The following is an 11,911-nucleotide window of genomic DNA, read 5'->3' as shown; positions in this document are numbered from 1 at the left end:
CTTTCTCTCTCTCTCTCTTCCTCTCTCTCTCTGTCCCTCTCTCTCCTCTCTCCTCTCTCCTCTCCCCCTCTCCCTCCTCTCCCCTCTCTCTCTTCTCCCCTCTCTCTCCTCTCTCCTCTCTCCTCTCCCCCTCTCACTCCTCTCTCCTCTCTCTCCCCTCTCTCTCTTCTCTCCTCTCCCCTCTCCCCCCTCTCCCCCTCTCTCTCCTCTCTCTCCTTTCTCCTCTCTCTCCCCTCTCCCCTCTCTCCTCTCTCCTTTCTCGTCTCTCCCCCCTCTCTCCTCTCTCCTCTCTCCCGGGAGAGGTGCCGGATGCTGGGCTGCCTGATGCTGGGCTGCCCTCGACAGGAGGGCTGACTTACAGCACGTGCCTGTGGGCTGTGCTGGCGGAGTAGACCTAAGCACAAGAACGCCACACTGCTTCGTTTGGGGCTGCGGTTTGTGGTCATGTGATCGTTGTGAGTGGGGCGTGCTAGCAGTGCAGGCAGTGTGCCTGCTCTGAGCGGGACATTTCTGCATGGGGACACTCACTGTGCTTGTCCTGGGCCATTGGAGGCCTGGGGCTCAGTAGGGGTAATAGACTCAGTCACCTGTGCTCCCAGAGCTTATCCTCGTCTGAAGGACACGGGGACGGGGACATGGGACTACACTCCAGGCGTAGCACTCAGGAACACGGAACGGAGACTCAGGAAGGGCTTCCCGGAGCACACTGCAGTTATGTCGAGGCTTGCAGGTGGAGAGGGGGTCTTCTGAGCAGAGGAGTGGCCGCTGCGTGCACCTGGAGTGAGAGAGTGTGTGATACGATTGAGGCACGCCGGCGTGGCTGGAGACTGGCGTGTGGAGAGAAGCGTGGGTGGCTGAGTCTGAGGCTGGTGGCTTCCTTCCCAAGCCCCGACCTGGTCAGAAAGGCAGCGGGGACTCGGGACGGCTCTACAGAGAGGTCGTGGTCCAGTCGGGGCCTTAGCACGGGGTGACAGGCCTGCCAACGCCACAGCTGCTCGGTGTTCCCTGTGGCCTCAGCAGCCGTGGCCAGAGGACAGGTGCCTCGTGTGGCCGCATGCTGTAGGTTCATTACGGATGCTGATGTTGGAGTGCCATGAAGTAACCACGTCATGAAACGACCTTTGATTTTTTTTTTTTAAGACAATTCTTAAATGTAATGCAAAACCACCTTCAGCCTCTAGGCTTTACCAAAACAGATGGTGGGGTCTGAGGGCCTCACGTGCCCACCCTTGGTTGTCGCTTTGGTCCTTGAGGGACTGGATCGCAGGAGGACGGGGAATTTAAATACGGGACACAAGTGTGGAGGCCACTGTGGTGCACAGGGAGGGACACAGCTCCGTCAGCTTCCTAGGGGTAGGGGCGTCGGGCTTGTGATTGGACCCGAGGGTGACCGGAGGTGTCTGTCCGCGGTGCCGTCGTCCCTTCCTGGGTGGCACGTTCATGTTCAAGGATTAACTGTTTCGAGGTGAGCTCAGAACCAGGTCTTGAGCTAGACTCTGAGCTGGGTAGGCTGGGGAGTAGCCCGGGGGTTAATTTAGATACAAGGGCTTACTGTGCAGAAACGAGAAGGTGCTTACATGGCAGTAACTTATTTAAAAATTGATTTTAATTTGTATTAGAGAGTCCATTTTTATGGTTTAAAAAGTAAGTTGGTACATAAAGGCTTGACAACAAAACAAGCATTCCCCACCCCCAGAGTGCAAAATCCCTCCCGTGGGTGCAGGTCCTGTCCCTGTCCCCCAGAGCGCTGTGCCCCTCTTATGTTTGCAGGCTCCCCTCTGTGGGTGCAGGTCCGGCCCCCAGAGCGCTGTGCTCCTTCTGCCTTTTTCTCATCAAATTCTTATTTATCAAAAGCGTCATTTCCCAGCTTCCCTCAGTGCGCCGTGTCGTAGCTGCAGCAGTTTGCTTCTCTCCGGCTGTCTGACTGTCGTGGCAGGTGTTTTCTGTGCGCTGTGACGACCTTCCGAGACGCCGCTTTCCTGGTCATTGCCTTTCGTCGGAGGGCGGACGCTCGCAGGGAGGAAGCGCCCCGTGGGTGTGGCCACGCTGCGGTCCTCCCTCTGTCTACCCCTCAGGACTTTGGGCAGCCATGTTCCGTGAGTTCTACAGCCTCCGGGGCCGGGCCCCGGACTGCAGGCGGCCACGTGGGGTTGGGGTCCCAGGGCGCAGTGTTTGCCGCTGCCGTACGGGGAGCCGACAACCCGGCCTTTCAGTGATTTTTTTCTGCATGTATTTCTGCCTTAAGATAGTCATGTTACCCAGAATTTGTGTACACACATACGTATACATACTAGCAGAAATATATATATATATGTGCACATACACATACACATATATAATAAAATTTCTTTGCAGAATAATTTAAAGTATCATTTTTACAAATAGTGCCTAGTATAAAAATTTCTATAAATACATGAGGTTAGTATATAATTTAAAGCACATTGATCTGATTCTTAGGTAACCTGGTCTTACTACTTCTTGAATGAATTACCTTTTTTCAGGTTCAGATTTGATAATTGTGAAAAAAATCTTACTGTACCCTGTAGTTTCTGAATTCTCGCAACAAGAATTTATAAATAGTTCGTAAACACTTGTTCCCTCTCAACCTCAAGGATCAGGAGTTAGTTTACATCTGACGTCTGTTACATCGGCTGTTCTGTACAGTTCGTTTTTATTTCCTGAGAGACAGACGCAGGCGTCCCCAGCAGGCCCGGTCACAGCGTCTCTAGCCAGGCCCAGGGCACGTGCACTTTGGGCACCAGCCAACCTGGGCCGGGCCGCGGCCCTCCGTGTAGCCCTGGCTGGGCACGGCCCCTGGCCACCTGCAGCTCTCTGGTGGGCCCAGCCTGTTCTGGTACAGCGTCCCTTGTATGGCTCGTTATCGTGAAGGGCCCCTCCCAGGGGGCTTTCCCTGCTTTGTTGCCAGACACGTCCACGCTGTTTCCTGACTGGATGACCTCTCTCTCTCAGAGTCAGAAACAAAATGACTTTTTTTGCCTTGTATTTGTTTGATTTAGAAGAATATTATAAATAATTTGATGGGACCAGCAGTTAGCGTAATGACTGTGTCACTGGACTCCCACGTAGTCGACGCAGTTTGCGTCCCGGACCCGGTGGCTTAAAACTCGCGTTGGGCACGTGTGTGTGTGCACCCAAGATCCCGAGAGGAGAATGGAGGAGAAGGGATTGCGGTGTGGCCATCCCCCCTGGGAGGCGATTTCTCGCTTTCTGTCTCTTTGTCTTTCTGACGAGTGCATGTGCCCTATAGCAAAACCCTCTCAAAAAAAAAAAAGTAATTATTTGATTAATTCTTTCTAATGATCCCTACCAATCAAAAATCGGTGATGACACAACAAGGCAGATTATAACCCTGTTAAAAAAGTGTTATCTTGCGACCAGCAGTTAGTGTAATGGCTATGTCGCTGGACTCCCATGTAGCCGACCGCTGTTTGTGTCCTGGACCTGGTGGCTTAAAACTCACGCTGGGCACATGTGCGTGTGTGCCCAAGATGCTAAGAGGAGAATGGAGACGATTGTGGCGTGGCCATCCCCTCTGGGGGGTGATTTCTCGCTTTCTGTCTGTCTCTCTCTCTCTGGCGAACGCAAGCGCTCTATAACAAAAACCTCTAAAAAAAAAAAAAGTGTTATCTTCATATGGACAAAGCGTTTTTCTCTTAAAACTTTTGGTTGCTGGACCAGGAGGTGGCTTAGTGTTAAGGCGCTAGATTCCCACTTGACCCATGACAGTTCAGGTCCTGGACCTGGCAGCTTGAAAATCACACAAATTTGCATGTGCACATGTGCCTAAAATCCTAGGGGAGTGGGAGAGAAGGGACTGCAGTGTGGCCATCCTCCCGGGGGTGATTTCTCACTTTCTCTCTCACTGTATCTTTCTCTTTCTCTCTCTTCTGGTGAGTGCACGCCCTATGACAAAAGCCTTAAAAAAAAAAAAAAAATTGGTTGAGGAGGGGGGTCGGACAAATACTTTCTCAAGCATATAATTTGTGACTAACTGAAATTGCAATTTTAATTTTACCATTATAATGAATATCTTTTTCCAAAATGTTTAAATTGTAGGCTGTTGTTTAAGTAACAGATGACCTCACTGTTGTGAAGACCACATGTTAGTGTTGAGTTGGGAAGAGATTCCCATTTTGGGGGTGAAATAGGAAGTAAAATAGAAAGAAAAGCTGTTCTTACTTTCTTTTAAATATTTTAGTGGCATGGTACTGTCAACAGGACAACCTTATAGCTCCTCAGAACTTGTCCTGTCAGCACAAGAGCAAGAAAGTCAGGTAAGCTCTTTGGGTGGTGGCGTGTGGGAGGGTGAGCCCGGTGGGGGATGGCGTGTGGGAGGGTGAGCCCGGTGGGAGGTGGCGTGTGGGAGGGTGAGCCCCGGTGGGTGGTGGCATGTGGGAAGGTAGCTGCTCTCTGTCCTTACCGCGCTTCTGGTCCTGGGGCCAGGGCTGTGAAAGGTGTTCTTTAGTGAAGAGTCTGATTCGAGTTCAGCTTATCTCCGTCCTCCGGGGGAAAGTCCTGTGTGCAGTGCGTTTCCCTGAGCACGCTGAAGAGTGCTGCTTCTTTACTTCCGCCCAGGCCCTGTTATACAGCAGACTGGTGGAAGCTAGGCAGAGACAGGCCAGCAAGATGGATGTGCCTCCAGCTGTCCTGGCCACGAACAAGGTCCTGCTGGACATGGCCAGAGCCAGGTAAGCCGCGCTGCATGTGTGCCGCCTTACTTACGTCTCACGCCAGGTCCACCGTGGCGGCCCCCGCTGTCCCGCACACAGGCTCAGCCTCAGCCCATGTCTCTGCACCCGCGAGAACCGTGCTCAGGATCCCCCACGTTCCGTGCTCGCGTTCCGCCCACACCAGCCCTCTTCCTGTACCCCCGTGTGCGGCGCACTCCTCCCCTGGCCCACACGCCGTGCTCGTGTTCTGTCCTCCCCCGGCCCTCACGGTTAGAGCCTCTGGTAGTCCTCACTCCTCCGATCTAAGAGGGTCCCAGGCCCATCTCGAACCGCTCGGTGCCGTCCTCAGTGGCGCCGTGTGGGTTAGACCACTCACCCTGACCTGTCACCAGAACCTTTACCTGGTCCTCCTTGGTCTCGCTCAGTCTCTTCACACACGTGAGGACCCCTGTCGGGTCGTGTCCCCCCGATGAGGCTTCCTGCCGTCTGTACTCCGTTGTGTAGGAATCGGGGCCCTCGTTTGTGGGCCTACGCCTCTTCTCTGTCTCAGGCACATAACCCGAAGTCCCCCTGGGTTGTCCCGTCTGTCCAGACCCTGATCCCATCGTGGTTCTCCTGAGAAGCCTGCAGGGCCTGGCTCTGTTCCTCTGTCCTCCCACCATCCCCACGTCTTGCCAGCAAAGTGGCCCGCTGCGGTCCGTGGAGGACTGGGTGGTTCCGCAGTGCTGTCTTGGTGCTGAGCACGCAGGGCTCGTTGTTTCTCTCGGCCGTACGGTGTCAGACGGTTTCCACCCCACGGGCGGGTCTCAGCGTCTCACCCCTGGTATAGCTCTGCTCTCGGCAGCACCCAGCACGAGCTGGGTAAGCACTCCATGGTCAGTGGTCGTGGGAGGAATTGCTTAGTGACGGTATTTACGCTTCTTCTTAAAAAACTGTTTCTATTGGGTCGTCAGAAAAGTCAGGACACATTTCTGCATAGGACAACACAGAAAAAACACAACGTGACTTTTCTGACAACCCAATATTACCAACTTTCACCTAATTTAGTACAGAATTTTCTCTAATGATACTACACAAGTGCTGGTATCTTACAGTAATTATTTTGTTAAAAAGTAAATGTTCTAAGATCACACTTTAATATTCAGAGGAGATATTTAAGGAAAAAGAATCCTGGCCAGGCTGATGGGTTTCTGGAAGGGGATGCTGCCTGCCCTCGTGCCAGATGCAGGGTGAGGGGCCCCGTGGGGCCTCTGCACGGAGGCACCGAGGAGGCCGGTGTAAGCAGGCGGGCTGGCAGACGGGCACGCTGTGGGAGGGGGAGCTTTCCAAGGGCTTCTCAGCCTTTCGGCCGTTGCCCGTTCAGCCTCGGTGTCCTTCTGTCTGTGTAAAGCTAGTCCCTATGACCGGGGCGTCCGGTGCCAGCCTGCGCTTTGACCTGGGTGACCTAGCAGTCAGCGCCACTTTGAGGCTGAAGGGGTCTCCGCGCTTTTATTCACGGGGTGTGAAAGCAGCCCATCTTTAAATGGCACGGTGCAAAGCAAGAAACGCCAGCCTGATCCCTCGAGTCGCGTGTTGCTATGGGTGTTGCTCACGGCACGCATTTCCAGGCCATCGGCCCAGAGCTGCCCTTGCCGTTTTGCTGGGACCACCGTGCTCAGTGCCGTGTCGGCCTTTTGTCTAAATGCAGACCGACCACAGTCGAAGAGGTGAAGAGGGTTGACGGTGTTTCCGAGAGCAAAGCCTCCCTGCTGGCCCCGCTGCTGGACGTCATCCAGCACTTCTGCCAGGTGCGTTGTGGGCGGGCGCGGTGCTCCCTGACTGTTCCAAAAGCACCCTTGGAAAGCAGCAGTCTGTCCCGGGCCGGGCACTGAGAAAATGAGTCCTGGCCGCCCTGCAGGGAGTCGGCTAAACAGCGGCTGTCAGCACCTCCCGTTAAAGCTGGAGGTAGAGGACTGGTCCTGGCCGCCACTCTGCCCCAGGAGGTCTGTTCTAAGTCACTAAGTGCTGTGCCCGAAGGTGTCGGGATTCTTGCCTTGCCTCAGACGCAGTCGTCAGAGATGAAAGCTACAGATGGTCCTCACAGCCAGTCCGGTCAGTCCATGAGGTGCCCAGCCACTCCACGGCCCAGCATGTTCTCGGATCCCCCTGCCCTCCCCGGAGGCCCGTCTTCTGACGTGTCGATCTCTGAAACGTTTTCTTCATATCCTCTTATTACTTACCTTACCATTAGTGACCATTTCTGCCAGGACTACACTTGGCCTCCCTGCTGAGCAGCTGGGACTGAGCACTGACCGCTGCCCCGGCTGTCCAGGTGGGCCCAGGGCGACCCAGCTTCCCCCTGGCCTCCCACCTGGCCTCCCTGCTGAGTGGCAGCAGACAGTGCGGGCTGCCTTGGCTGGGCAGATTCCTCGTTTCCTTACTGGGTGTTCCGGCCACAGAATGATGGCGTCTTAATGATTCTACAAGGAACAGTGCACCTGCTGATGGCCCTTGAGTGAGATGCCTCTCTTTGGACACTTGGCAGTAGGGTCTTCTTTCAGCAGTTAGTGGTATTATTTAACAATGAAGGATTTGGCCTCCCTGACGCTCCTTCAGGAGAGGAGACTGAAGTGGGGCCAAAGATGCACCATCCCAAGGGCGGGTGTGGGACTGCTGGCCCTTCTGACTGGAGAGAGCGGCTGCTGATTTCTGTGGCTGGGAATCGGGCCTGCCCGTTCTGCAAATTGAAGCAACTTATTAAAGAAACACACCTATGAGCTTTAGTTTATTAAGCCAGCTTTCTTGTTTACCACATCCATTAAACTGTTAATATATTCACTTAAGATTCTGAGGTAAAACTGAGCTACTGTCATAAATCCAGAATTACAGATCTGAGGACAGGGTATTAGGCCTATTACAGGGCCATTTTTAGGAAAAATGTACTAAAATAATTTTATAGAAATACATTTTATGGGACCAGCAGTTGGCATAATGGCTTTGTCTCTGGACTCCCAAGTCGTCAACTGCCATTTGAGTCCCAGACCTGGTAGCTTGAACTCATGCCATGTGCATGTGTACCCAAGATCCCAAGAGGAGAATGGAGGAGAAGGGATTGCAGCGTCGCCATCCCCCCAGGGGATGATTTCTTGCTGTCTCTGTGTCTTTCTGGCGAGTGCACACACCCTAGAGCAAAAACCTCTCCAAAAAAAAAAAGATTTAGATTTTATGGAAATTCAGTTTTTATAGTGCCTCCCCTTCTCTCGCTGGATGAGTTATACCAGCAAATACATCGAGGTTTTAGGATATATGAGAAAAAATATCTGTAAATGTCCAGTAAAGGGCTTAGGAATACCCACAATGCTTGGCGAAGTAACCTGCAGTAGCAGCCCTAAGAAGACAGGGCTAGACCGTCATCCTCCGGAGCAGAAGTCCAGTCAGGCCGTGCCCTCTGTGGGTGGGCTTTGCTAGCAGGGAGTTCAACCAGGGACCAAGACAGGAACAGCTTCCTGGCAGGCGCAGGCAGGGCTGCCCGAGCACGTTCAGATGAGGACGTCGTGGCTAACTAGATGGGGTATGCTGTGGGATGGGGGAGGGCCTCGCCCTGTCTCTGTTACTACAAGACCGCGTGAGACACCGTCCCAGTTCTCGATGCACGTAGGTTTGCCTGAGGGGTGCGCTCACCAGACGGGGACGCAGAGAGGGGAAGTGAGGGGGTACTTCCGTGGGGACCCATTACATTCTAAGCTCGGTTAACAGCTTTCAGGTAAACTGGCTCCCATGAAGCGTCCAGTCTAAGCCTCACTCTGAGTGGATTTCCTTGCTAGTTTTATTTACACGCACGTAAGACCACCTCCACAGAGGTGGGTGGTGCAGATCTGCTCTCACACACGGCTGCTCTGTAACAAGGCACGCCCCACCGCCGGCTGCAAGGCTCAGGGCCAGAGACCTGGCTGGGCCCGACAGGGCCATGTGTGGAGATGGCTGGGCCGCCCGCGAGGCCTCCCAGAAATGGTGGTTCTCTCTTGATGCAGCCAATCAGAGGCTTCACGGTATAGACATGTAACACCTGGCTCTTTATTTAGACCTGTTGTATGCTCTGAACACCACGTCTTTTTTTTTTTAATTGTCAGAGAGTGTGTGTGTTCACCAGACAGGGAGGGAAGGAGGGAGGGAGGAGGCCTCACTCTGAGTGGATTTCCTTGCTAGTTTTATTTACACGCACGTAAGACCACCTCCACAGAGGTGGGTGGTGCAGATCTGCTCTCACACACGGCTGCTCTGTAACAAGGCACGCCCCACCGCCGGCTGCAAGGCTCAGGGCCAGAGACCTGGCTGGGCCCGACAGGGCCATGTGTGGAGATGGCTGGGCCGCCCGCGAGGCCTCCCAGAAATGGTGGTTCTCTCTTGATGCAGCCAATCAGAGGCTTCACGGTATAGACATGTAACACCTGGCTCTTTATTTAGACCTGTTGTATGCTCTGAACACCACGTCTTTTTTTTTTTAATTGTCAGAGAGTGTGTGTGTTCACCAGACAGGGAGGGAAGGAGGGAGGGAGGAGGAGAGAGAGAGAGTCTGTGCAGAGCGGATGCGTGCAGTACTGGGCTTACTCAGGCCACAGCCCCTTTCCCTCCATTCCCCTTCCTCTCAGGGTCTGGACGTGCACGCACATCTGGTGTTTCTCAAGCAGCTGGGGCTGGTGGCCGGCCGTGTCGGGTCTCGCTCCCCGTGGGCTCCCCGTGGGCGTGTTTAACGCTGTGCCACAGGGCTGGCCTGAACAGGGCTTCTGGGCTGCTACTGAGAGGGTTTACACGTGGCATTGTCGCTCCCTAGTGCAGTGAGCACGCTGATAGTCGGGCATTGCATTTACGACATTACCAATCATTTATACTGCATTTGGAATTCTGTAGACAGACCTCCTTTCGTGTACAAAAGCTCAAGAGGAGCAGAAGACGTGTCTGGCCACGACGAATGAAAAGTGTTCACTCTCACAGTCTGTGGCCATCACCTACTCCTTGTTCCAGGAGAAGAAGATGTCGTTGGTAGGTGCCGCTCTCAAGGTGCAGGGAACGGGTTCGTTTACCTAAACATGTGCTTCATCAGCTTTTCAGTATTGAAGTTATGACTTGGCTCAGATTCTCCTAGCCCGACAGTAAGTCTCGTTTTTACCTTTGGTTTGAAACACCGTCAGCTTTGTATTCTGTTAAGCCTACCTCTGTCAGCTAAGTCGCAGCAGTAAGGATAGTCAGACCACCACCGTCTTACATGTGCATCAGGGGCCAGATACCGCGTCCAGGCACAGGCTTCTGCAGTGGCCATCTTTGAAACCTCCTCTCCTGTGGGCTGTAGGTTAAACTAAGTCTTGGTGTCTACACTGCACACTCTCCAAGATGCAGCAGTAAGCCTCAAAAAAGGAAAATGCAAAAAAAGTTTGAGAAAAAGACATAAGTGTGTATAATGTATACATACGCATGCTTACATAAAAGGTCTTTAAAAAGTTTGTGGAAAATGTGTATTAGGAAAAACTATGCATGGATTTCAGGTTTTTAGCACGAAAAGAAATGTGCTTTATTCTGTTTTCCACAAATGCTTTGAATTCTCCTTGTATGATTACATATACTTGTGTGTATACATATTAATACACATACGGTATCGCTAGAAAAATCAGAAAAACTGGACACAAGTTTTTAAAACTTTGCTTTCCGTACTGTATTCTTTAATACTGTTCTTTGTTTTACCCGTGCATCATGCTCTTTGGAAAATACCCGTTCCTGTGAAGAGTGGCCCTACTGAGTGCTTCTTCATTGTTCTAATGTAAACCCCTGAGACCACTGAGGTGGGTGTGCAGAGTATGTGCAGACTGTGCACAGAGCAGGTGTACGCAGTGTGTGCAGAACGGGTGTGTGCAGAGCAGGTGTGCAGAGTGAGTGCGCAGAGCGGATGCAGAGCAAGTGCGTGCAGAGTATGTGCAGAGCAGATGTGTGCAATATGCAGAGTGGGTGCGTGCAGAGCAGGTGTACAGTGTGCAGAATGGGTGTGTGCGGAGTGGGTGCGTGCAGAGTATGTGCAAAATGGGTGTGTGCAGAGTGAATGTGCAGAGCGGGTGTATGCAGAGAATGTAGAGTGTGCGCAGAGCAGGTGTGCACAATGTGTGCAGAGCAGGTGTGTGCAGAGCGGATGTGTGCAGTATGTGCAGTGTGCGCACGCAGAGCGGGTGTGCAGAGCGGGTGTGCAGAGCGGGTGTGCAGAGCGGGTGTGCAGTGTGTGCGCGCAGAGCGGGTGTGCAGAGCGAGTGTGCAGGGTGAGTGTGGATGCAGAGCAAGTGCGCGCAGAGTGTGTGCAAAATGGGTTTGTGCAGAGTGCAGAGCGAATGTGCAGAGCGGGTGCATGCAGAGTGTGTGCAAAGTGAGTGTGCACAGAGTAAGTGTGTAGAGCAAGCACAGAGAGAGTGTGCACACACCTCAGTGGGCTAAACAGCATGTGGCTTCCGCAAAGGTGAGCTGGTTCAGCCCCACCACTGCCAAGATCTGCCCCGGAGCAGGCGCCCAGGGCCTGTGCCACGCTCCAGCCTGGGTTTCCCCTGGCCGCTATGGCACACACACTGCGTTCAGGTGGCGACCAGTGTACGCAGGGGAGTGCCCCCAGTGCCTCTCAGCCAGCACACGATTGAGGAGGTAGTCATTGTCTTCAGTGGGTAGCCCTTACCCAAGTGGCCAAGAAATTCCATTATACTATTTTTGACATAAAACTCACGGTGAATAGGAATTTGAAGTTTGTGTGAATGGGTCCTCGCGTGTCCGTGCTGAGCACACTTTACTCAGTCTCCACATGCACTTTGTGTGGTAGGATGGACATAGTTGCTGAGTCCAGTGCAGACCCCGCCCAGCCAGAGAATGTGGTACCCCGTCACCTGGAGAAAGCTGGGAGGGCCGGTCTGTTTGTGTTTTTGGTTTTACTTGATTGTAATTTACTGTGTGATGCGATGGTGGAATTACCTGGACCTCTAGGGACTCCGCGGGGTCTTGCTGGTTAACCGCGTAATTAAAGGTGCCTGACAGCTAATTAATCCGGGAGCAGTGGCACAATTAGCCCGAGGTAGCCCGATACCTGGTATCAGGTATCCCTGAAATTAGGCACACATGCTGCGTGCTTCTAGGCGAGAAGGGTTGACATTTAATGAAAGTTATTAAAACCTGCCTTTGAAGAGTGAAAATACTGCCTTAAATGTTCTAGGAGATTCTCG

At 53.0% G+C, this 11,911-nt stretch overlaps 1 protein-coding gene across 1 annotated transcript in view; it reads left to right on the top strand.

Annotated features, from left to right (window-relative positions):
- WRN (WRN RecQ like helicase) overlaps positions 1-11,911 on the top strand; it is a 124,040-nt gene that overhangs the window by 100,891 nt on the left and 11,238 nt on the right. Inside the window, exons 31-34 of the mRNA XM_027767765.1 lie at positions 4,220-4,295; positions 4,597-4,709; positions 6,379-6,478; positions 9,579-9,710. Of these exons, the coding sequence (XP_027623566.1) occupies positions 4,220-4,295; positions 4,597-4,709; positions 6,379-6,478; positions 9,579-9,710 (421 nt within the window). The remainder of the gene's footprint in view (positions 1-4,219; positions 4,296-4,596; positions 4,710-6,378; positions 6,479-9,578; positions 9,711-11,911) is intronic.

The sequence above is a fragment of the Tupaia chinensis genome, unplaced genomic scaffold (genome assembly GCF_000334495.1).
Source record: "Tupaia chinensis unplaced genomic scaffold, TupChi_1.0 Scaffold144602_1, whole genome shotgun sequence".
NCBI lineage: Eukaryota > Metazoa > Chordata > Mammalia > Scandentia > Tupaiidae > Tupaia > Tupaia belangeri.
The sequence above is the reverse complement of the archived record's forward strand: the minus strand, read 5'-3'. Positions and strand labels throughout refer to the sequence as shown.